At 35.8% G+C, this 25,047-nt stretch overlaps 3 protein-coding genes and 1 pseudogene across 5 annotated transcripts; 3 read left to right on the top strand and 1 right to left on the bottom strand.

Moving 5' to 3' along the window:
* Positions 1–6,619: 6,619 nt before the first annotated feature.
* Positions 6,620–8,843, bottom strand: LOC111205848. The gene is made up of 7 exons (XM_022702134.2): positions 8,535–8,843; positions 8,049–8,452; positions 7,911–7,970; positions 7,575–7,815; positions 7,117–7,478; positions 6,966–7,031; positions 6,620–6,874 (listed from the first exon to the last, which is right to left on the bottom strand). Exons 1-7 carry the CDS (start codon positions 8,782–8,784, stop codon positions 6,830–6,832), a joined length of 1,428 nt encoding a protein of 475 aa, XP_022557855.2. The 5' UTR covers positions 8,785–8,843; the 3' UTR covers positions 6,620–6,829.
* Positions 8,844–12,431: 3,588 nt separating this feature from the next.
* LOC106392439 (kinesin-like protein KIN-14I) lies at positions 12,432–15,793 on the top strand. Its single transcript, XM_048754043.1, has 12 exons — positions 12,432–12,512; positions 12,584–12,715; positions 12,810–12,891; positions 12,977–13,246; positions 13,325–13,431; positions 13,517–13,695; positions 13,794–13,955; positions 14,043–14,296; positions 14,385–14,548; positions 14,642–14,755; positions 14,830–15,320; positions 15,401–15,793. The coding sequence occupies exons 1-12, from the start codon at positions 12,432–12,434 to the stop codon at positions 15,501–15,503; spliced, it is 2,139 nt and encodes a 712-aa protein (XP_048610000.1). The 3' UTR covers positions 15,504–15,793.
* A 207-nt stretch (positions 15,794–16,000) lies between these two features.
* On the top strand, positions 16,001–24,790 carry LOC106394362 (fumarate hydratase 1, mitochondrial). Of its 3 annotated transcripts, none has more exons than XM_048754576.1 (18): positions 16,001–16,204; positions 16,294–16,452; positions 16,535–16,652; positions 16,746–16,895; positions 16,984–17,094; positions 17,185–17,268; positions 17,447–17,545; positions 17,622–17,672; positions 17,752–17,801; positions 17,878–17,959; positions 18,038–18,132; positions 18,217–18,283; positions 18,365–18,415; positions 18,503–18,598; positions 18,687–18,785; positions 18,872–18,901; positions 18,999–19,064; positions 19,214–19,443. In XM_048754576.1, exons 2-18 carry the CDS (start codon positions 16,310–16,312, stop codon positions 19,298–19,300), a joined length of 1,479 nt encoding a protein of 492 aa, XP_048610533.1. In that variant the 5' UTR covers positions 16,001–16,204; positions 16,294–16,309; the 3' UTR covers positions 19,301–19,443. The 3 variants fall into 3 exon arrangements, 2 of the variants coding, with proteins under 2 accessions (XP_048610533.1, XP_048610534.1); XM_048754577.1 differs by having other exon boundaries at positions 16,076–16,204; positions 16,298–16,452; XR_007322389.1 differs by lacking the exon at positions 19,214–19,443 and adding an exon at positions 24,537–24,790 and having other exon boundaries at positions 18,687–18,901.
* LOC106394361 lies at positions 19,533–24,790 on the top strand (annotated as a pseudogene).
* Positions 24,791–25,047: the final 257 nt, after the last annotated feature.

Raw genomic sequence — 25,047 nt, forward strand, 5'->3', positions numbered from 1 at the left:
CTTGGCTAACATGAAGGTATTTTCCTGAACTTCTCTTACACAGCTTAGGTATTAAGTTTCTAAAATATGGGGATTTGAATCCAACGAATTAAATATTATAGATATTGTAGTTAATGGATTATATTGTTTCCTAAGTTATTCTTAACTACAATGGAAGTTACTTTATTTTGTTAAGAATTGTTTAAGATATCTTACTCGATTCCTTCAATTAATAAATAGTAGATTGTATTTTCATTTGGTTACAAAATCTATATTATTATGTCTAATAGCCGACTGCAAAAAATATCATTATTGTAAAACTCTCTACAAAAAGTATCATTAGTAAAACCCTAAATTCTTGATATTACCCAATAACGTTACCAAACCACTAATATTCTTTGTAGAGAGTTTTACAATAATGATATTTTTTGCAGTCGGCTATTAGACATAATAGTATAGATTTTGTAAATATGGTTTAGGGTTTGTGTATTGGGTAATATCAAGAATTTAGAGAATATAATACGTATTGATGTTTAGTGTGTTTCAGAATAAATCATGTGTGAATTATGTTACCATATATTTGTGTATAAAAATGAGTAATATTATAGTTACAATTAGTTTATGAACGATGAGTGAAAAAAGCCATAGGTTCAACTATTTTTAAAAGTTAATAACAAAAAAGTAAAAAAATAAAGAGATTAAAACATGGGTGTTACCAGGGGTTTTAATTAAAAATTAAAAATTAAATAATGAAATGGCATAATCTTGTAAATAAGTTGAAAAATAAGGACAGAATCTTAGTAAGGATTGTGTTTTAATAGTATAGACTAGATTTTGATCCGCGCTTTAAAAGCGCGGAATAAATTATTTTTTATCAAAAAAATATTCATAACTTAAAAGTTGTACATAATTTATATATTTTATTTTTAATGATCTTCTTTTTGGTTACCAGCATATACAATACGTATAATTATGCAATATGATCACATATATATATACTTATTCTTTGGTTGACCACATAATTTTTTTTGTTGCCAAAATTTGATAATGATCTTTTAATATTTTTTTGTTTCAACATAAAAATAGTAAAATAAATAAGTACTGACATATCTACAACTAACTACTACTATAAAGTTAATCATGTTCTGCACTTAAATTTGTAACTAATTATCAGTAATTTTATTTTTAGTTTGGGGCAATTCTCTCAAATAACTATTTTCAAGTTTTTGTTACAAAAATAGCTCTCAAAAAAGAAAATGATCAAAATAGTCTTTTTTATTTTGAAATTTTTAATATTTATTTTTTATTTTTTAAAATTTGAAATCCTATTCCCAAAACCCCACCCCTTAACTCTAAACTCTAAATCTGATTAGTTAACCCTACTTTTTTACTCTTTAATAAAACTTATTTTTGTCATTTTCTTTACTGAGAACTATTTTTGTGATAAAAACTTAAAAATGGATATCTTAGGAAATTTCTCTTTAATTTGACATCTCAATAATCTAACGGAAATTATCCAAAATTGATTTTAAAATAGGCTAAAATTTTAATAAAATCACAAATAGTTAGATTTTAATGGACCTATTATTACTTTAATCTCGATTTATGCTATTTAGCTGCTGTGATTTTAATATTATAAGACGTGATGTGGATATTTTATGTTAAATATTTTAGATCTCTCATTTAAAATTACATAAGATATTCTAAGAAGTATAATCATAGATGTTACTGTAGTTTCCACATTTTTTGGTTGCAAATATCTTCAAAAATAAAGATAAAAATTATGGAGATTGAAATAATAGATAAAGAACATTGTTTAGTTACCATATAAACATTAAGAGATTATAAGAAACTGTAAATGATATCAAACTACCTAAATATCATTTATGATGAAATTGAAATGAGGAAAATATTTCAGTGTGTTACTATATTTACGATGATTACACACTGAATATTATTACTATAAAATACATTGACGTTGCAAGTAAAGGTAAAAATCATTTTTTTGTTAAAATACTAAGTCAATCACAATATTTGGTTGCAATATACATAATAACGAAGAGGAAAGTACACAAATCATGTTTTGATATTTACGTGAGCATTGATAACATGGAGATAAAATGATTTTGTTTATTGAGGGAGAAAAACATGTGACTGTTTTAAAATAAGTAGGAATAGATTTTAATTATTGATAAAAAAAAGTAAAACAACAATGACATAGAAATGTAAATAACTCAAATAATTAAGGGCATAATCCTATGAGAGATTCTGCTTTAATAGTATAGATATGTGAAATAGATGAAGAGTGGAAAACATGCCATGAAAGTAGCATCACTTTGGATACACCAGATCAATTGCTTATTTTATTTCTCAAATTAGTTCACTATAAAATTATAATTTCATAGAAAGTATGGTGATTAATGATCATACTGGATTTTGCAAAATACATGAAATTCTAGGAAAATAAGCTTTTTAATTTCAATCAACAATTTTATGAAAAAAATCATGGGTTTGAATCTTGAAACTGAAAATAAAAAAAATTCTTATAATCATCATATAGTTTTGTGACTATAACCAATTATTTTATGAAGAGTTATAAAGATATTATGTATGAGTAAAAATATTAAGGCTCTGATTGGTGACATGTAGTATTGAAATCGAGTTGCAATATGTATTACAATTCGATGTAACTTGCAGTAAAAATCATGTGGTAAAAACTGTAACTTTATGTGGTAAGTTTGCAGTAAAAATAAAAGTTACAATTTAAAGTATGGTTTTTAATCAAATAAATATAAACATAAGACAATGAATTATTATTAATAACAAAAAAACATTAACCTATTAAAATAAATAAATAATAAAAATAAATGTATAAAATAAATTTTAACAAAAATTATGTTGCAATATATATTTTTCTAAGAACTATACTTACGGATTATAATATTTATCAATAACAAAATAATTTATAAATTTCTATTACAAATAAAATTTACAACTAATACGATTTTGTAAAATAATAATTAAAAAGAAGAAGTTAATAATACAAAAATAAGAAAAAGGAATAGAATAAAAAATCTTTGACTAACACAAAATTAGGTGAAGTTGTATAATATTGTTAAAAATATTTGGGAAATTTTTTTTTAAAGCAAAAAAATGATAACTATGTCCCTTTAGACTAATCTCATATACTTTATGTCCCATTAGGTTAATTATTTTCAAAATGGCAATAATTACCTTAAAATTGTAATTTTTAAATATAATAAATAATGAGTTCGATCAAGCGGGATCGATTGATCCGAAATTATAAGGTCGAAATGATCGATTGATCCTGATCATTATGCAGAACATAAAAAACGCGGAGCATATACTGATCGACCTGATCCATTTCACTCGATCAGCAAAGGTCCATTTCATACGGATCCACCGATCTCGAATTATAGACCGATCGATCCGTGGAAGCATTGATATGAATCATGGTAGAATTAATGTGAAAATTTTGTGAACAATCAATGGAATATAGAAGACGGCGTGAGAAGAAGGTTACCACTTTTTTCGTTTTTTTTTTTTAAGATCGATTTTTTCAAAATATGAAAGTGAATATTCCCAAATATTTTGTATCCATATTTTTAGGAACTGATTTCTTATCCGTAGAATACATCTAATATGTAGAAATCGGTTTCTACAGGTTTTTAAAATTATGGTAATGTGTAGAATTTGATTTATACATGTTTTAGACTTACAATAAATTTGTAGAAGTCAGTTTCTACGTGTTTTAGATTTATATTAATGTGTAGATTTTGATTTCTAAAGATTTTAAATCGGTAGGTTAAGCGCGGAATGTGTATTCTAAATATTTTTAGAATACTCTTATTTACGTAGATCACATATTCTAAACATTGTAGATTCAATGAAAAAAATGGATTTCGTATTCTACTTCGTAGAATGTTATTTCTACTTTATTTAGAACAGAATCTGAAAATTATGATTTAAACATTTTTAGAACTGAAAAAAATACCACTAAGTTCATATAGGTATTTTATCAATAGTTACTATTTTTTCAAATTTTTTTGTTTGTAAAACTATTTATTAAATTTATTTTCAAAAATATTAAAGGGTATTATAGGTAAAAATGGCACAAAATAGATATTAGTTTAAAGAGATATAGTTATCATTTTTTGCTTTAAAAAAAATAATTTTCCCAAAATATTTCTAGAAATAAGAATAAGATATTGCCATGGTGGTTTTGGAAATATAAATAAAATGCTATGTATTTTATCATCATTTTTAGTTTATATATTTTCACATATAACCACTCTAAGCAATTCAGTGTTGATAATAGTGCAATAGAAAATGATGACAAGATATTTGATTTTTAAGAATATTTATATATTCTTTATAGCATTAAACTAATTTTTGAATGAATTATTAGTATTTTTATTTTAATAAAATTTTATATTATTAAAAAATTGTGTTGTATTTTGTTATCTATCTAATTTTAGTATCAATTATAGTTTATTTTAAAATATCTCACTTTATATATAAAATTTAATATATAGCTTCGCGGGGTCTGAATCCTAGTTTTAATAAATATAAAAGTCATTCCTAGTTCCTAAACCGTCTTTTCTCTCTCGAGGGTGATTTTCAATAGCCCTCCTCTTTGCAATTTTCCAGTTCTATTGATTGTTTTTGGGGTCACCGACATTTGTCGGTGGCTCTCATGCCCCCTTATTTAATTTCTTTTTGATTCATAATTCCAGTAAAGTATTTTGAGAGTGGTCGTGAGAGAAATATCAAAACAAAAACATGTTTTGTTTGTGTTTTCACGCCCATCGAAGTGCAGTTTCTGGAAACTATATCAGATTTCTTCCAGCATCTTTTGCTAAAACTTTGTCAAACGTTTTGTGTTAATTTCCGGTGGTTATAGTTAATCTGTGATGACTGTCCGATGGTTGAAACAAATCTGATATGGAAACAACGTCCACCAAAAAAACCGCCATGGAATCAAGATGCAGAAGATGATCCAGAAAACGGTGCAAAAAGCTTCATGTCGTCCAAGGAAAAGAGTTTCAACATTCATATTTTGATACAATATATTTGGTATCAAAATATAGTGACATTGTGGAGAAGATGGCAATACATAATAGAAGATGTGATCTCTTTGTTGTATGGCAATATTTTTACAATCGTTAAAAAATGGCATTTCCAATTATTATTTTTTATGGTTGAATCAGTATATTGGATTTTAAACCGAAGAATATATAGAGATCTATATTGGAAGAAGGCCAATGTAATATAACAAAGAGAATCAGTGTTCATGCGACAAAGATGCAAAGATCGTACAAATCCAAAATCTTTGAAAAAATCGTCTTTTCGAGTTTTTCTTCAGATTTATTGTTTCTTAGTTATTTTACTTATGTTATTTGATGTTTTATCATGGTATATGTATCTATGTAATCTGTTTATGATTTAATTAATAAATTCAAGTTGTTAAAAAAAAATTTTGGAGGGAACGTCAGTAAAAAATGTGGTTGATGATCTCATCTTCAGTGAACCCTATATATCCTTTTTGAATAAGACCTTTATACCCTCCAATGCCAATATTTCTAACTATAGAATTATTTAATAATTGCACATCATTAGGAGAATTATTATGATTATAGGTAACATCTGTAAATGTAAAACCATTGTTTTCAATCAATCTACGATAATGTTTTGCGTCTGCATGTAACATGTTATAATATCTTAATCATGTTATAGGGCAAAATGTAAACCATTTGTAGTTTCGATGTTTTTTTGCTAAATTTTAAATATCAATTGATGATTAGAAGTTCTTACAAGAGCAATAACTTAAGCCTGATCCATCTTGGCAAAAAAGAAATAAAAAACAAGATGAACCACATTTTAAACCTACTAAGTTTCCTTTATCTCAACCATAAAACCATGAGGGAGTGAAAACGCTTTCTATGTCTCCTTGCTGAGATGATGTTTCTCAGCTCTCTGTCGATGTTGTGGAAGAGTGTTGTGGCCGGTAAGGATATCTGGTTGTAAATCAGATTGTTTCTCTGTTTCCACAGGTGATAAATGGTTGATTGAGTTGCCAGGTTCCTAAGCAGGAGGAGGTTGGAAGATGGTGCTGCTCTGATCCAATATTTCGATATTTAATTTGAGTTTTATATATGTCGCTAGTTAAAGAGAGAAGATCTGTAAAAGCAAACCTGACGAGTGGAAGCAGATCGGTAAGTGAGCATGTGTGCGAGGGCAAAGTTGATATAGACGGTAAAGCTAACCAGAAGAGCACCAACAGCTGAATTGATTGGACCGAAGAACGGAAAGATAATAGCTAAGAACCATATCGGTATAACCACAGGCAATCGGGCTAAAGGGCTCAAGAAAATGCTCATGCATATCTGGATTTATTTATGGGAAGAAATTTTTATTTTTGGACTTCTCTTAAAAAAATGTTTTTTTGCAGAAACTATTTTCGGCTGACAGTTATCACCAGAAGTTCCCCACGCAATATCCTTCTTTGAAGGAAGGAGACCACTGTTGAACAGTTTATATAATTAGGAAGGGACAAACTAAGTACAAGACAAGTATAGTCGAGGTGTAATTTATCAAACAGAGATTTTTGAAATACATAAATTATCCATTGCAATCCATATAAAAATGAACTTCAAACGAGTCCTCCTCAAATCAAATCATCCCTGGGAACACAAAAGACAGAAACGGGAAATAAAATAAAAACTGATCTTATCACACACTCGTGCAACCATTTATCTTTGTTGAAGGCTTAAGATTATCATGGGCGGCCACGCCGGGAGGGGACGCCTATTAAAAAGAAGTACATGAGTCATCCGGAATGCTTTTTCTTCCTCGAACGTTTTCGCTTTGGAATCTGCAACAATTGTTTTGAAGAAATGAGTATTTTGGAGAGATGATGCTTGGACTGTGAAAACCAATTAAAACCAATTACAATTAAAACTTGCCTTTGCCATTGATTCCTCGCCCTCGTCACTGTCCTCTGGCAGGCTAGACTTGATAGAAAAAAACTCCTGTTGAGAAACTCTCAAATAGTTTAGACAAAGAAAAATGCAAACTGATGCAAGCAAGTAAGAGAGAGATGAGGGATGAACTTACTTCTTTTTTATGTTCTTCAGAGGAGAGATGCCTGCTGAAATCTGTAACGCTTAGGGCAGTAAAGTTGCATGATCCGCAAAGAAATGACGAGGCAGAGTTGCGAAGAACACAACTTGTTGTCTCCGGAGACCTAGCCAGTAGGGTTTGCCAGAGCCACTCTGCAGTATGGCAGAGACGTGACATACTCGGAGGAGTAAATGTACGTGCCAGAACAAGGTTGTAGTAACTCTTTTGATGATCCAGAGAAAGGAAGATAGACAACACGGGTTCCACTTGATCAGATATGAGCATTATTGTAGCTGGTGGTGGATTATCAACTTTGAACATACTCAAATCATGATAAATATATGAGCGTACCCTAGCTGTATGAACAAAGGAAAAGGACAGTTGAAGAAACCAAAGTTACTAAAAAAAAATAAAATAAAAAAAAAAAAAATTCAGGAGGATAAATAACAAACTGGTGTGTTGAAGAAGGATTCCAGTGGAAGAGAGCCCTTGGAGGACGTGAGGATGTGCATTTTCCAGGTTGCCCATGGCATTGATGGTTACAGGACCATAGTATCCCAAATCCTTCAAGGCCCCTTCTATACTTGGGCGGACCCGGCGAGCATCGTAACCATCGGGAAGTGGGCAGGTGTCCATGTCCCACCACACAGCCGTTTTAGAATTCACGTACTCAGGCGCGGCTTGGTCGTTCATCTAAAAACGTCAATAAACCAACAACTGTCAGACAGAAAGAAAAAAAAAAAAAAAAAAAAAAAAAAAAAACATACTAAGTAGTAGTTAAAACTTGCCTTTACTGTTATGAAAGGTGAGAAGTCTGGCACACTGAAGTTCTCCTTCTCCTCCTTGTCCTGTTGAGAAATCAATTCAAATAGTTAGACAATGTATTTGATACAAGAAGCAAGCACGAGGAAGGAGGGTGAACTTACCGTCTTTTTATGTTCTTCAGTGGAGAGATGACTGGTGAAACTTGCAACGCTTAGGCCAGTAAATTTGCATGCTCTGCAAACAAATGACGACAAGGTAAAGGAATCGCCCCACGAACTGCATTTCCGAAGAACATAACTTGTTGTTGTGTCCTGAGACACTGAATATGCCGCCGCCTCCAGTAGGGTTTTCCAGCGCCAATCTGCAGTATGGTGGAGACGATACATAGACCCACCACATGAACTCGCCAGAACAAGGTTGTATCCACTTTGAATTTGTTGATTCCGGCCAAGAGGGAAATTCAATTCGCCGTCCAACTCATCGGATATGAGCATTATTGTAGCTGGTGGTGGATTATTTCTTTTGAATTCCATCAAATCATTGAAAACGAGTGTGGCTAACCAAGCTGTGAAAGGACAAGTTTGAAGAATCCACAAAACTTCCAAAAAACTTAATTAAAAATTCAGGAGGAGGATAAATTAACTAACCGTTGATGGCGTGTTGAACAACGATTCCACTGGAAGAGAGCCTTTGCAGGAAGTGAGCATGTGCTTCCGTCAGGTCGCCCATGGCAGTGATGGTTACAGGACCATAGTATCCCAACTCCTTCAGCGCCCCTTCTATACTCGGCCGAACCCGACCAGCATCATAACCTTCTGGAACCGGACAGCCGTTCATGTCCCACCACACCGCCGTTTTAGCATTCGCGTACTTAGGCGCTGCCTTGTGGTTAAACATCTTCCCTACCCTCAGTTCTCGATCTTTAGCTTAGCTTCTTGCTTAAGGTTTCCTTCCGACTTTATATGCACCAACTCATGGGCCGGCCTATAGAACTTATCGATTCAGGGCTTTGTGTTGGTTCTGTTAACAAGAGAAAGAGGAAACAAAAAGGGTCCATTCAGGCCTACCTCATAATCTATTAATAATAATTATTATTATTATAAAAAAATGGAAATATATCATTTTGCTTCTAATCTGTGGAGATTTTTAATTGCACCTTAACTTAACTAGCTAATAATATTTTTGGTATAAATTCGTATTTTATATGTTCATGTACACCCATTTGGTTTTCGGTTTGCTCCTATGTTGACTTCTCTATGTTGTTGAGTTTGCTCCTTACACCATCAGAGAAGCAGAAAGAGTATATAAATGTCAGTGCATGATGAAGGCATGGAGTATCTAAAGTAGCTTAGCTCCAAATTCATGTCACTAACGATTCATTAGAGCATCCACATCAATGAACCCCCACTTGGGGTTCATTGGAATTTTTTATTATTTTTTTGGTGGAGTCGGAAATAGTAATGAACCTGTATTGATTTTCTTCTTCCATTAGTGAACCCGAACATGGGGTTCTTAGAATTAAAAAAAAAATTATTTTTTTAAATTTTTCAGTACATTATTATTCAATAGTAGGAAAATCATAAACATAGAAAGATTATTCATCTTGATTACCAGGTGGTCTAACCTCTTCTTCCGAGTCAGGCACCGTCTCTGTAGCTTCCTTCCTTTTCTCCTTTGCACCATCTGTTGTTAAATAAGTTGACCTCCACTTTTGATCGAACCGCAGCTCCCTCCACGCATGTTCAAGTGTGAACTTGCCCGTGTAGTCGTTGAAGAAGATGTCATGGGCAGCCTTCATGACATCGTTCTCATTTTGGCCACTAGCTTGCTCCTTCAAAGCGGCCTCATAGCTTCCCACAAACTTACAAACCTCGGAATTTAGCCTTCCCCACCTCTGCTTACATGTACTCCACTCTCTTCCAGAAGAGCCTGTTAGCAGAGGGCTTGAATTGAAATATTCCTCAATTCTTCTCCAAAAAGACACTAACTTCTACTGGTTACTAACTATGGGATCTTTGCTGGTGTTTAACCAAGCACTGATGAGGACTATATCTTCTTGTGGTGTCCACTTTTTCCTTTCAACCGGTTTGGGAACACGAGAAGACCCGGGAGAATAAAGGGAAAACGGATCCATTAAGGTTTCCGTAGGTGTGTTTTAAAGTTGGTTTCTGTTTTAGAACTTGGTTTGAGTTAACCTCAGTAGGATTTACTATGTATTTAAACTAATATTTTGGGTGATGTAACTTGGTGTGTTTTAAAGTTTTAACTCAATGTGTTTTAAAGTTTCTAACTACCAAACATGGTGTGTTTTAAAGTTTCTAACTACCAACCACGAAAACAGATAGCATTCATCAAAACACAACCACTATCAGAGCATCACATCACTTTCAGAGCATTCATCACTGCCACCAACCACCCTAGTTCAATTAATACACGGAAACTACTTCTAGTTCAGTTCACTTTGAGAGCATCACTTTACTTTCAGAGAATATCAATTAATACACTGAAGCTACTTCTACTTCAATTCACTTTAGTTCAGTTCAAGATCAGGTGTTTACCTTTTGGATTTTAATCGAAGCAGACCTTCTCCATAGTATCCACCTGCACAGTGAGGTTATAAACGTCACCAGTGAGCCTATCAACCAGCAGAGCGAGCCTTTTAACCTGTGCCTGCACAGATAAACCTTCTTACTGTTAAAAAAAAATTACTTCTTGTTACTTCCTATTAGGTACACTTAAAAAAATAAATACACTAACCTCTACACTCTCTATCTGTCTCTTGAGATTGGGCACCCACTTGATCACCTCCTCAGCCTCGTCCACACGCTTACGCAGATGTTCGATCTCCTCCTGGACACCTACAACCCAAGGCTGACGATAATGTAACCCATAAGCCTTGGTGACAACATTATAAAACATTAGACAAAATATTTCCTACAAATTATACTACATATTATACGAGTGCTCTGAGGTATCTCTTACCTCGTAGTTTATGCAGGTGAAGAAGCGCTTTCCAGGATGAGTCTCGTGCTCCTCCTTCACCCGCACCTCGTCAATCATTCTCCCACCACAGGGACATCGTCTTGGAATTCCATATTCTGAATCGTAAACGTTTCCCAACATGTTTATGTACTCCTGATGCCTCTTTGTATCTCTCCTCTCCTCTGCGGGATCCACCTGAACCAGATAACCAAACGGATTACAACAACATCACAAAAAAATATTGATTTAAAACCTAAAATCGAAAACCCCCAAAATTCAAAATTAACCCACTAATCGACAAGGAAACGCTTCGATCTAGCCCTATATGAAACCCAGATGCCCATTTATAACCTACAATCGAATACCCCCAAATTTGAATATGAACCCTATTTTGAAAATCACACTAATCTACAACGAAATGCTTCGATCTACCCCTATATGAAACCCAGAAGACGATTTAAAACCTAGAATCGAAAACCCCCAAAATTGTATACGAACCCTAATTTTAAAATCCCACTAATCGAACTGAAACGCAAAGATGTATAGGCGAATCCACTCGATACTCACCTATTAACGTGGAGGAGACACTCTCTACTCGAATCGATGAAGAATAGTGAAGAAATTTGAAGAAATGAGATGAGAGGAGACGATCGCTCGACAAATCGCCTCTCCGGAGCAAACCCTATATTTTTTCAGAAATGAGGGAAAGTGATTCTCTACACGCGACCCTCCTCCTCACGTCAATAACGCGTCGCCAATAGCTGCGTGACACCTGGCATGAACCCGTCTCCTACGGGGTCACTGGGAAGGCCCGGCTCGCAAAATAAAACCCATATTTCTATTTTTTTTTTAATTCCGGCCCTATGATACTGAGCCCATGAACCCCTTTACAAGTCTCAATGTGGATGCTCTTAGTTTTGTCTGTTACAAAGACATTTAGTTTATTCTGTCAGATGATTAAAAACCACTCTCTCTCTCTCTCTCTCTCTCTCTCTCTCTTTTTCTTTCGTTTCTGATGTTCGTAGATATTGACAATTAGAAATGAGATAAACTTATGAGAATCATATGTGCTTACCTGAAACTACATTACAGCCATGGAATTCCCCAAAAGCAAACAGTGATTATATTCTTAATCACACGGTGTGATTCACACCAATCCATTTGCTTCCACTTCTAACAACACCAAATTCCAAAACACACATATATTTATATGTATAGACTACCAGAGAAAAAGAGATTGTCATCTATGTAAAACAGAAATTCCAAATCCATTTACTTAATGTATTATCACGTTAGTGAACATGTCGTCGACGTCATTGGTGCTAACGTTAGCATCTCCTCTGTTTAGTCGTCGGCCTGTTTCCGCTAGGGTAGCCTTGAAGAAGAAGACGACGACTACAGAGCCCTCAGGTATGTGCCCTTCTTCCTGCTTCAAATGAGTTTGAAAATCGAGTTACAAACCAATATAAGTTGGTATGTTTTTAACTTTCTTCTGTCACTTGGTTCACAAAATATGTTTTTCGGTTGTGTCAAAACTCTTCTAATCAAAATATTTCTGTCACATGAAGGCCAAAGCAGCCCCATCAGAATCAACTTCTTCACTTAACAGCAGATCATTTCATAAACCTGTTGGTGCAAGAGAGGTAAAGTCTTCACACCTTTTCTGTAAAAGATAGGTTTGAGAATTTCACTGATTGCTGATGCCTCTTTGTAGAGGGAAGAGAAGAGTTTCAAAGCAATAAAGAAAGACGAAACCAATAAAAAAAGCCAGATTCTTGATGAAGAGATGAAAAATCGACAATGTAAACAATTGACAATCTTCAACCAGCAGCAAGAAGATATAGAAGTAAGCACTCAACTACTCCATTTCAAGCTGTCTTCGAGTTTAAGATACCATACCACAGATTCTGAGTGTGTCCACTGCTCTTTATGTTTTATAGGGACTAAGGCAGACCCTCTACACTACAAAAGCTGGTATGAAATTTATGCAGAAGAAGTTTCAAGAAGAGTTCTCTTCTCTTGGTATTCACATCTTTATTCTCTTACTTTCTGAGATAGTTTTGATTATCCAATAATTTGAAATTAATGGATCAATATATGTCCACAGGCATGCACATTCATGGCCTAGCTCATGCTGCTTCTGGCTATCACCGAGTTCTTGAAGAAAACCGAAAGCTGTACAATCAGGTGCAGGACCTCAAGGGTAGCATCCGTGTGTATTGTCGTGTACGACCATTTTTGCCTGGACAATCCAGCTTTTCCAGTACAATTGGGAGCATGCAGGACGATAGCATAGGGATTAACACTGCATCAAGACATGGAAAATCACTCAAATCCTTCAGTTTTAATAAAGTCTTTGGCCCATCTGCGACTCAAGGTAAAGAAACTAAAATGCCTCTCTCTTAATCTCCAGTGATTGAGTTGATTCTGAAGGTTCTTTCTTGTTCTTTTGTAGAGGAGGTATTCTCTGATATGCAGCCATTGGTCCGTTCTGTTCTTGATGGATACAATGTCTGCATATTTGCATATGGTCAAACTGGATCAGGAAAAACATTCACAATGGTAAGATTATAGTTGGAAGATTGTGACATTTTTGAATGAATGTAAGAGATCTTATATGTTTTTCCCCTTTGTATAATTCCTCTAGAGTGGACCAAGAGATATAACGGAGAAGAGTCAAGGAGTTAACTACAGAGCACTTGGTGATCTGTTTCTTCTTGCTGAACAAAGAAAAGACACATTCCGTTATGATATTGCTGTTCAGATGATTGAAATTTACAATGAGCAAGTCAGAGACCTTCTGGTTATTGATGGAAGCAACAAAAGATATCCTTTTCTTTAGCTTCTTAATCTTCTGATTTGAGAGAGAGAGAGAGAGTTCATTTTATATGTTTTATTTTCGTGTTCCTTAACGTTTTTGATACGTTAGAGATCAGGAATAGCTCTCAAAAGGGTCTAAGTGTACCGGATGCAAGTCTTGTGCCGGTTTCTTCAACATATGATGTGATTGATCTAATGAAACTTGGGCATAAGAATCGTGCTGTTGGATCAACAGCCTTGAATGATAGAAGCAGCCGTTCTCATAGGTAAATGGGAAAAATATTTTCAAGAGCAGAGAAAGAACCCATTTATCTTTAGATGTCTTATGCAAAGTATTGTCAATTTTCTTGCAGTTGCTTGACGGTTCATGTTCAAGGAAGAGACTTGACTTCAGGAGCTGTTCTTCGTGGATGTATGCATCTTGTGGATCTAGCAGGCAGTGAAAGGGTAGATAAATCCGAAGTTACTGGCGACAGACTAAAAGAAGCACAGCACATCAACAAATCTCTATCTGCTTTAGGAGATGTGATTGCTTCACTAGCTCACAAGAACCCGCATGTTCCTTACAGAAACAGCAAACTCACACAACTCCTTCAGGATTCTCTTGGTAAAGAATATAAGTAGTTTATTCCCATATATTTGCAGCTTAGAACTCGCTTTGTTCTTAATTTGGGATTGCAAATATGTTATATCAGGAGGACAAGCAAAGACATTGATGTTTGTGCACATTAGTCCTGAAGTAGATGCAGTTGGGGAAACAATAAGCACTTTGAAGTTTGCGGAGAGAGTAGCTACAGTTGAGCTTGGTGCTGCCCGAGTAAACAATGACACTTCAGATGTTAAGGAACTCAAAGAACAGGTCTTGTATGCTCTAACTGAATCTCATGGTCTTTAGTTTCTTGGCTGATAGTAGATTAAACTGACTCATGCCTGGGCTTTGCTTTGTTAATAGATTGCTACTCTTAAAGCAGCACTCGCTAGAAAAGAAGCAGGTTCACAACAGAACAATATATTAACGACTCCTGGTGGCTCTGAGAAACACAAAGCCAGAACTAGTGAAGTAGAGGTGATTCAACGCTCTTCTCAAACTCAGTCTTCTGATTTAAAAACCATGTCTCAAATTGGATATTGTGATTGCAGATTCATAACAGTAGCATCATGACAAAGAAGTCAGAAAGCTGTGAAGTGGAGGAGATTACAGTGAACTCACCACCTTGGCCACCGGTAGCAAGTCCAGGCCAAACCTACAGAGAGGAAGACCCAAGTTTCGGTTCAAGTGAATGGGTTGATAAGGTAATGGTGAATAACAGGCAAGACGAGATGAGGAGAGTGGAGAGTCTTTGGGGAGGAGGAATGACAGACAATGGGATAAGTGTTCTGCCGGAAGATTTTTACAGGAGAGATGTGTCTTCAGACAGTTCAAGAATATTCTCTGAACATTCTTACAATATCTTCATGGGAAACAACAACAGCGCAGACGATCTAGATGCAGCCACAAGTGAGTCATCTGAGCCAGACTTGCTCTGGCAATATAACCAAACCGCTTCCAAGATGTCATCGACAACAAGCACTATTGAGTCAACAAAAGCAAAGAAACCTGTCTCAAGACCGATAAGAAGTCCTCAACTCAGGTTCTTTTAACACCTACTACATTGAAACTCCTTTGTGAAACAAGAATACAGAATCTCTGTTAACAGTTTTTCTTTAAAAGGAACTCAAACACGGTGACACGTCCTTTAGTGAATGGTTCTCGTGGCACGAAACAGGTTGGTCTTGCTGCTGATATGAAGCGAAAGGCAAGCGTCAGACGTTGAAAGACCATTCACTCACACACGCATAAATATATACAATACAGTCGACACCTGGTTCTTTATTTGATTATTTTCTTCCACTCTGGTTTCTTCATTGTTTCTTCTTCTCTTTTCTGGCTGTGCATGTTTCTATATATATATATATATATAACACAGACAATGGTTGGTAGCTACACAATGCAGCAATAGTTTCTTCTTTTGTTGCTCTTCTTCTTTTTCTTGGGTTTTTTGTTTCTGTTCTTCAATGTAACGAGATTTGTATGTAACCCTATTGCTTGAGAGTTTTTATATAATGTTTTGGAGTTTTTTTTTTTTAATTTTCTCCTTGATTTGCATAGTTAAAACTTAAAACTGGCATGTTTCTTTCAAATCACAGACCAGGATATTTGGTTAATGCATTTTTCTAATTAATTACCAACTTTGGCTATCTTCTGATCATCTTCCATGCCATAAATAAAATATGAAAAATGAAAAAGTGATTTTATTAGAATATTGTCAAAAAGAATTATCATCTGATAGAAAAGGCATTATTAATACTATAGAAAATAGTTTTATCGCCCCAATACAATACTTTTCAAAATTGGACCAACCAAGTTGAGCTGGTTCGTTGAATCATTTCTGGAATATAATAATTTGCCATTCTGTTTGCCCTATCTTCTGCAACGTCGTCAATCGCGCAACACTCCACCATCTCGTCTCCCAAGGTACGTTTACAGATTCGTCAAGTCGCAGTGTTCTTCTGATCTGAGAAATGCTTAATCTGATGAACTCTTCTTCCCTCGTCTACTGTTAGGCAGAAGAAGAACCCCATGGCGATTTACGTCGCGTCACGGCGGCTTTCCGCCAGAACAACCGCGGCGACGCTGCGTTACGCCACTGCTCTGAGATCTTATTCGACGTCGTTTAGGGAGGAGAGGGACACCTTCGGGCCGATCCAAGTTCCTTCCGATAAGTTCGGGATCTCATTTTTTTTACCATAACGTCTCGTTGACGATCTCAGTATTGTCTTATCGTTGTTGTTTCTGCGTCGTCAGGTTGTGGGGAGCCCAGACGCAGAGATCGCTGCAGAACTTCGAGATCGGCGGCGAGCGCGAGCGTATGCCCGAGCCAATCGTCCGCGCTTTTGGCGTCTTGAAGAAGTGCGCTGCCAAGGTACACCTATTATACTCTTAAAGGTTTTGGAGATTTTGCATCTAAGCGTTGTCGTTTTGGGTTGGTGATGACTGATGAGCTGATTGATTTTAGGTAAACATGGAGTATGGACTTGATCCAACGATTGGGAAAGCGATTATGCAAGCTGCTCAGGAAGTTGCTGAGGGAAAGCTCAATGATCATTTCCCCCTTGTTGTTTGGCAAACTGGTAGTGGCACTCAGAGTAACATGAATGCTAATGAGGTCACTTTCTTCCTTCTCTCATTGTTTAGTCGTACAATACATACAAGGAGGCATTGTGTTTATGTTTTGCTCTTTTAAAATTCTGCAGGTCATTGCTAACAGAGCAGCTGAGATTCTTGGTCGCAAACGTGGTGAAAAATGTGTCCACCCTAATGACCATGTCAACAGATCTCAATCCTCTAACGACACTTTCCCTACTGTAAGCTTTCGCTCTCAATTGCTTGCACTGTTTGTTGTTCCTACTAATTATTTGTTGAGGCTCTGTGTTATTGATTTTGGCTTTGTCTAGGTCATGCACATTGCAGCTGCAACCGAGATTAATTCAAGGCTCATCCCTAGTCTGAAAACTTTGCATACCACTCTCGACTCTAAGGTCTCTCCTCTCTTCTCAACTGACAGTTGCTTTGTAGATGTTGCCTTTTAAGGAACATCTTCTGAGCTTTGTTCTTTTTCTCTTTCTAGATATTAATTCCTCTTTGCATATCTGTTGCGTTTGTTAATTTTGCTCTCTGTATTCTGAAATCTTCCAAACTTATCTCGTTTTCTGGCAGTCCTTCGAGTTTAAAGATATTGTGAAAATTGGAAGAACTCACACTCAAGATGCTACTCCTTTGACGCTAGGACAAGAATTTGGTGGCTATGCTACTCAGGTATGCTCTCTACCAAAATTGAAATTCATGTGCAGTCAGGAATTCTTTTTTTAAATTTGGATCCTCATGTTCGCAGGTTAAGTATGGACTTAATCGAGTCACATGCACTCTACCCCGCATCTATCAGGTTTGATAAATGATATCTTTTGAGGATCTGCTTTGTCCAATTTTCACTGAGCTCTAACTTGCCAGAAATGTTTGGCCAGCTTGCACAAGGTGGAACTGCGGTTGGGACAGGATTAAACACCAAGAAAGGGTATATCTCATTTTAATATTTATTTCCATCTCAAGTTCATCTCCTCATAGTCCACTTTTTTGTAATATCTGTTCAGGTTTGATGTAAAGATAGCTGCTGCAGTAGCCGAAGAAACAAACCTGCCGTTTGTCACTGCAGAAAACAAGTTTGAAGCTCTGGTTAGCCTCTAAACGAGATAATATGTTTTATATTGTTGCTACATGAAATCAGTTTCTGAGTTTTTCTGCTCTTTCCAGGCTGCACATGATGCTTGTGTTGAAACCAGTGGGTCACTTAACACAATCGCCACATCGTTGATGAAGATTGCCAATGATATACGTTTTCTTGGAAGGTAATCTTCAGGGATTTGTTTTAATTTTCATCTTTATTCAAGAGTTTCAATATGTTCTTATGTGTTCAACATGTCTTTATATAGTGGTCCAAGATGTGGTCTTGGTGAACTTGTTCTGCCTGAAAATGAGCCAGGAAGCAGCATCATGCCTGTATGAATGCAGTCTTCCTTTATATCCGTCATTGTCGATACTTTTTATTCAAATGAATTTTAATCGTTGGCTGTCTCTCAGGGCAAGGTAAATCCTACACAGTGTGAGGCCTTGACTATGGTTTGTGCTCAGGTAAGTTCTGTTGATCAGTACATTCTTATTGACATAGGAGTCTAAATTGTTCCTGACGCTTTTGAGTTGCATTTTACAAAATTGCAGGTAATGGGCAACCATGTAGCTGTGACAGTTGGTGGGTCAAATGGTCATTTCGAACTGAATGTATTTAAGCCGGTGATTGCAAGCGCTCTCTTGCATGTACGTTAATCTCTCCCTCTCCCTTTGTGCACATATTTCTTATAAAATGTACCAATATATTAACCTATTGAACTTGCGTCTTTGACAGTCCGTGAGGTTAATAGCAGATGCTTCAGCTTCGTTTGAGAAAAACTGTGTAAGGGGTATTGAGGCCAACAGAGAAAGGATCTCAAAGCTATTGCACGAGGTATATAGGTCTTCTTCTCATTACTTTTCTGGTCTCAAAAGTATTCACCAATATGAAATAATGATTTTTTTTTTCTGGATCTGTAGTCTCTTATGCTTGTGACATCATTGAATCCGGTAAGTCTCCAAATGTGTAACTCTGCTTTTTTTTTTTTTTTTACAAAAAAATTTAAGTCAGTGCGAAATTTTTAAACCATATTGTTTACTTTACCAGAAAATCGGATATGACAATGCTGCAGCAGTTGCCAAGAAAGCTCACAAAGAAGGATCGACACTGAAGGTAAAAACAACAAAGTCTTTATACTTCATTAGGAAATCAAACTTACTTGAGAAGAGGTTAAAATTGATTTGCAAGAAGAACATAAACAGAGTGTTTTAGGCTGTATCAGTTTGTTAAATCTCTGAGTTTAAATTTTTTTTATCATACAGGAAGCGGCTCTGAAGTTAGGTGTTCTTACCGCTGAAGAGTTTGATACGCTTGTTGTTCCCGAGAAGATGATCGGACCCTCCGATTGATGTTGAGCCAAAAGCTTCATTTGGCATGTCCTATTCTTGTTAAGGTTGTAATGACAAATAAGCATAATTCAAATTTTGCATTGGAAGGATTCAATTCTTTGATGTATCAGTTATTTTTGTTGAATAAAAGAGTAACTTATCCATGTTTAGACCAAAACAGAAATTTAGTATGGGCCAATCAAACTAGCCCATTATTTGGTTTCAGGTCCATGCTGAAGAGTCTTTTTGTCTTTGTCTTGCGGATCTGAGAAGGAAGCTGAAGAAGAGTCTATGGGGAGAAGTCAAACCAGAGCTGCATGCAAGCCGAAGATTCCAAAGGATTCTCTTCTCTGAAAGATTGAATCCTATTTTTGAGATCTTGAGCGGGATAGAATCAGTGATGAAGAAGAGAATCGTTGACGATGAAGTCTATGGTTGCGTTCACGCCAGCCAGAGCTCATAGAGAGAGCTGAGAAGCGCAGTGATATAGTATCTGACCAACCGATATTAAGGCGAAGCTTCGAGGCGATCGTAGCAGTCAAAGAATAGATGATCTCGTGACTCAGGGAGCATGTTGCACAGTAGACACACCAGATCAGATTGAATCCCCCCCCCCCAGGTAATCAATCTGTCCCCACGCTTAAGCCAGACTATGTTGCGCCAAGGCACAAGAGGGTCTAGTTTCTCCAAGTAGATTTGATTATAAACCTGACTTGAGATGAACTTGTTACAGGAGATGAAGTCGTGTTCGTGTCAGGCGCAGTTGATAGAACCAATGAGGCTAAGTGAATGTGGAGAGCTTCCATTTCGGGTTGGGGAAATTCTCCAAGAGGAATGAATACCTGCGCTTGTCTTGGACCTTGCAGCGGACCAATGTAGGTGAGAAGAGGACCCACAACATGGATGAATGAATCTTTAGTAACAGTATCCCTAGAAATATAAGCATATTCTATCAAGCAAAAGTTTTGATCCGAGGGCTAGTGTTAAAGGATTTACTTTTATCGAGTAAACTAGTTGCTTAAAAAAATTTAATGTTGTCTTCTCCCTTTAAAATTGCATTTATCATCCAACTGACAAGATTATAAAAAACAAAATAAATAATTTTAAAAGGAAAACCAAAAGACTCTAGCCATTTAATAGTAACGGTAACTTTATTTTCCCCTATCTATATATATATATATATCTTCTTCTGTCATTCTATCTAAACTACACAGTCTACACTACACTCCATTACAATCCAAATGAATTGGTCTTTGACCCCAATGCTTCGGTCCTGGGGACAGCAGCCGGTTTATAGTCTTCTGAACTTGTTTGATCTGATGATGTTTCAGTGACTTGAGAGTGGGAAGGAAGCAGAAAGTCAAAGAAGAAGCAGGTTAAGATCGCTTCATTGAAATTCAGAACCGAGAGGTATGAGTTTCTGTGATAAAAAATATTGAAAAATTTACGGATCTATTTGTAGAAATTGACTGAGGCATGACTGTTGGTTGGTGTTTTGTGTCTCTGCAGCAAAGAGTTAAGGTGAAAGAGGAAGAAGTCTGCCGAGAAGATTCAAGCGATAGATGGTGGAAGAAAAAATGAGAATCCCCATTGCTCAAGGTATCTAATTTCGTTCTTTTTCTGTTTTTTTCAAATCTTTTTTTTTGGGGAGATTCTATATTTACTTGGATTGAAAAAGGAAGAAGCTTATGTGTATATTCATAGTGTGGAAACAATTAGAAACTAGCGTCCCATCATTTGATTGATCGTTAGAGGTTATGTTCCATTTGAATTTATACTTATGAGATCACTTTGTTATTTCTATCAGTTCTTGGCAAATATTTTATATTTACTTTGATTGAAAATGGAAGAAGCTTTATGTATTCATAATGTGAAAACAATTAGAAACTAACATCCTGTCTATTTGAATGATTGTTAGAGAGGTTAGGTTCCATTTGAATTTACACTTATGAGATCACTTTGTTATTTCTATCAGTTCTTGGCAAATACTATATATTTGCTTAGATTGAAAATGGAAGAAGCTTATGTGTATCTTCATAATGTGGAAACACTTATGAGATCATTTTGTTATTTCTATCAGTTCTTGGCAATATTTTATATTTGCTTAGATTGAAAATGGAAGAAGCTTATGTGTATCTTCATAATGTGGAAACAATTAGAAACTAGTGTCCAGTCTATTTGATTGATTGTTAGAGAGGTTAGGTTCCATTTGACTTAACACTTATGAGATATTTTGTTATTCCTATCAGTTCTTGGCAATATTCTATATTTTCTTAGATTGAAAAGGAAGAAGCTTATGTGTATATTCATAATGTAGAAACAATTAGGAACTAGCATCCTATCTATTTGAATGATTGTTAGAGAGGTTAGGTTCCATTTGACTTTTACACTTATGAGATCACTTTGTTATTCCTATCAATCCTTGGCAATATACAGTTTTCCCCTCTTGTTTTAAACGTTTTAAAAAAATTGCTTGTTTGCAATCATGTGATGATGATGTGCATGTTTGTTTGTTTCCGTGCAATCATGTGATGAGGAAGAAGAAGCTTGTGAGATTGGAGATGGTCAGGAGGAGCTTGAGAATGAGAGCTGATATTAGGATTATGAAACATTTGGTCACGTGGCCAACGTCAAAGGTTTCTCCATTTTTCTATTATGTCTTTCTTGTCACCCGCCAATAGATTTCAATTGCTAATCTGTTATGTTTATGTGCCTTTTGGTTGGTCAGGTAGTGTTATATGTTGGGAGTCTTGAGCATATCTTCAAGCAAGAAGGCATGCGTGGCTTATACCGTGGTCTTTTTCCCCTACCGTCATGGCTCTTCTCTCCAATTGGGCGGTGAGTGAGTTCAACTTGTTCTACTACGTCTTTGATCCTGGAGCAAAGGAAGTAGATTGCTTGTTCTAAACAAGTTTTGTAAGTTTTTTTTTTTTTTTTTTGGCAGGTTTATTTCACAATGTACGACCAGCTCAAGAGCTTTTTAATTTCAAATGGTTAATCTTTATAGCTTTTATTTTACTTTGTTTCTGCTTCCAGTTTTCTTAATCAAACAATGGGGGTTAATCTTCTCACATGCAATTAGATGAGGATCACAAACTCAGCGTTAGTGCTAACGTAATGGCTGCCTCTGGTGCTGGAGCTGCAACCACCATTGCCACTAATCCTCTTTGGGTTGTCAAGACTCGTCTTCAGGTCCCTTTTTCTTCTACTTGGCTTTGATTTATGCAATCAAAGAAGGAACGTTAAGTATTTACCCCTGCCCTGCTTAACAATAAGAATATGTTGTCTTTGAATCCTCCATCAGACACAAGGAATGAGAGCGGGTGTAGTGCCATACAAGAGTGTATACACTCTCTGCTTTAAGGAGAATAGCTTACGAGGGAAGGAATCCGCGGATTGTACAGTGGACTTGTGCCTGCACTAGCTGGTATCAGTCACGTTGCCATTCAGTTTCCTACTTATGAGATGGTCAAAACCTACTTGGCCAATAAAACTAAGCTTTTATTTACCATCCCAATTATACATACAATCTTTGTGGACTGGAGGACGACGTAAACTGAAAGTGTGTGAACGAAACAGGTGATAAATCAATGGATAATCTGAATGCTCGTGACGTAGCAGTTGCCTCAAGGCTCATCCCTTTGACTCTAGGACAAGAAGTTGGTGGCTATGCTACTCAAGTATGTTGTCTATCAAAACTGAAATTCATGTGCAGTCTGGAATTCTTTTTAATCCTCATGATCGCAGGTTAAGTATGGACTTTATCGAGTCACATGCACTCTACCCCGCTTCTATCAGGTTTGAGAAAATGATATCTTTTGAGGATCTGATTTGCTCTACTTGTCCAATTTTCACTGAGCTCTAACGTTCCAGAAATGTTTGACCAGCTTGCACAAGGAATAACTGCTGTTGGGACAGGATTAAACACCAAGAAAGGGTATATCTCATATTTTATTTCCATCTTAAGTTCATCAACTCATAGTCGGCTGCTTGTAATATATGTTCAGGTTTGATGTAAAGATAGCTGCTGCCGTGGCCGAAGAAACAAACCTACCGTTTCTCACTGCCGAAAACAAATTCGAAGCTCTGGTTAGCCTCTAAACGAGATAAGATGCTTTTATATTGTTGATACATGAAATCAGTTTTTGAGTTTTTCTGCTTTTTCCAGGCTGCACATGATGCTTGTGTTCGCCACATCATTGATGAAGATAGCCAATGATATACGTTTTCTTGGAAGCTATTTTTCTGAATTTCAGGTACTCGTTTTTATATTCATTATTCAAGAGTTACAATATGTTTTTTATGTGTTAAACATTTCTTTATATAGTGGTCCAAGATGTGGTCTTGGTGAACTTGTTCTGCCTGAAAATGAGCCAGGAAGCAGTATCATGCCTGTATGAATTCAGTCTTCCTTTATTTCTGTCTTTGTTATTAATTTATATTTAATGAGTTTTTAATCGTCCTCTCTCCATCTCAGGGGAAGGTGAATCCTACACAATGTGAGGCCTTGACCATGGTTTGTGCTCAGGTATGCTCTATTCATCAGTACATTCTTACTGACATAGGAATCTAATTTTTTCCTGACTCTTTTGAGTTGCATCTTACAAAATTGTAGGTAATGGGCAACCATGTAGCTGTGACAGTTGGTGGGTCAAATGGTCATTTCGAATTGAATGTATTTAAGCCGGTGATTGCAAGCGCTCTCTTGCATGTACGTTAATGTCTCTCTCCCTTGTGCATCTATTCAGCTTCGTTTGAGAAAAACTGTGTGAGGGGCATTGAGGCCAACAGAGAAAGGATCTCAAAGCTATTGCACGAGGTATATATGGCTTCTTTTTAATTTGCTGGTCTCAAACCAATATGATAATGATCTCTGTCCGGGAACTGATTCTTTGTTTTTAATGTATTTCTTATGTATCTGTAGTCTCTTATGCTTGTGTGACATCATTGAATCCGGTAAGTCTCCAAATGTTTAACTCTGCCTCTTTTTTTTTTTTTTACAAATAAGTTTAACTCAATGCGAAGTTTTTAAACCATATTGTCTACTTTATCAGAAAATCGGATATGACAATGCTGCAGCAGTTGCCAAGAAAGCTCACAAAGAAGGATCGACACTGAAGGTAAAAACAACAAAGTCTTTATGCTTCATTAGGAAATCAAACGTACGTACTTTAAAATTGATTTGCAAGAAGAGAAGACGAGGTTCTTTGGTCTGTATCAGTTTGTTAAATCTCGAATTTTAAATTTTATCCTACAGGAAGCAGCTCTGAAGTTAGGTGTACTTACTTCTGAAGAGTTTGATACCCTTGTTGTTCCCGAGAAGATGATCGGGCCCTCCGATTGATGTTGAGCCAAAAGCTTCATTTTACCATGTTTTATTCTTGATAAAGAGGTTGTTGTATTGACAAATAAGCAAATCCCCAAACTCAAATTTTGCATTGGAAGGATTCAATTCTTTATGTATCACACAGTTAATTTTATGTTGAAAAAAAGAGCAACTATTCATGTTTAGACCAAAACAAGAAAGAGTAAACTATTTTATTCATGCCAGGATGAAGGAAGGAGAAGACTGAATGTGTGTGTTATATTATAAGGTAAGGCTTTGGTGGGTGTGATACGGGTGCTGGGGTAGGACTTGACGCTTTTGCCAATATTGTGTTTCGAAGGCCTTTTGTGGCTTTAGGATACATTTACCACTTGCTCTGAATCAATTTGTTTAATATGGGCCTATTAAACTAGCCTAATAATCGGATTTTGCCAAAATCAGA

Source organism: Brassica napus, chromosome C4 (assembly GCF_020379485.1).
Source record: "Brassica napus cultivar Da-Ae chromosome C4, Da-Ae, whole genome shotgun sequence".
NCBI classification, from domain to species: Eukaryota; Viridiplantae; Streptophyta; class Magnoliopsida; order Brassicales; family Brassicaceae; genus Brassica; species Brassica napus.

Coding starts and splice junctions, on each gene's coding strand:
- LOC106392439 (XM_048754043.1), top strand. CDS start 12,432: ATGAAGGCCAAAGCAGCCCCATCAGAATCAACTTCTTCACTTAACAGC. Junction 13,696..13,793: donor ATTGATGGAAGCAACAAAAG/ATATCCTTTTCT, acceptor CGTTTTTGATAC/GTTAGAGATCAGGAATAGCT. Junction 14,549..14,641: donor TTAAGGAACTCAAAGAACAG/GTCTTGTATGCT, acceptor CTTTGTTAATAG/ATTGCTACTCTTAAAGCAGC.
- LOC111205848 (XM_022702134.2), bottom strand. CDS start 8,784: ATGTTTAACCACAAGGCAGCGCCTAAGTACGCGAATGCTAAAACGGCG. Junction 7,816..7,910: donor CACCTTTCATAACAGTAAAG/GCAAGTTTTAAC, acceptor TGACGTTTTTAG/ATGAACGACCAAGCCGCGCC. Junction 7,479..7,574: donor AATCCTTCTTCAACACACCA/GTTTGTTATTTA, acceptor TTGTTCATACAG/CTAGGGTACGCTCATATATT.
- LOC106394362 (XM_048754576.1), top strand. CDS start 16,310: ATGGCGATTTACGTCGCGTCACGGCGGCTTTCCGCCAGAACAACCGCG. Junction 17,546..17,621: donor TTGGTGGCTATGCTACTCAG/GTATGCTCTCTA, acceptor TCATGTTCGCAG/GTTAAGTATGGACTTAATCG. Junction 17,802..17,877: donor GGATTAAACACCAAGAAAGG/GTATATCTCATT, acceptor ATATCTGTTCAG/GTTTGATGTAAAGATAGCTG.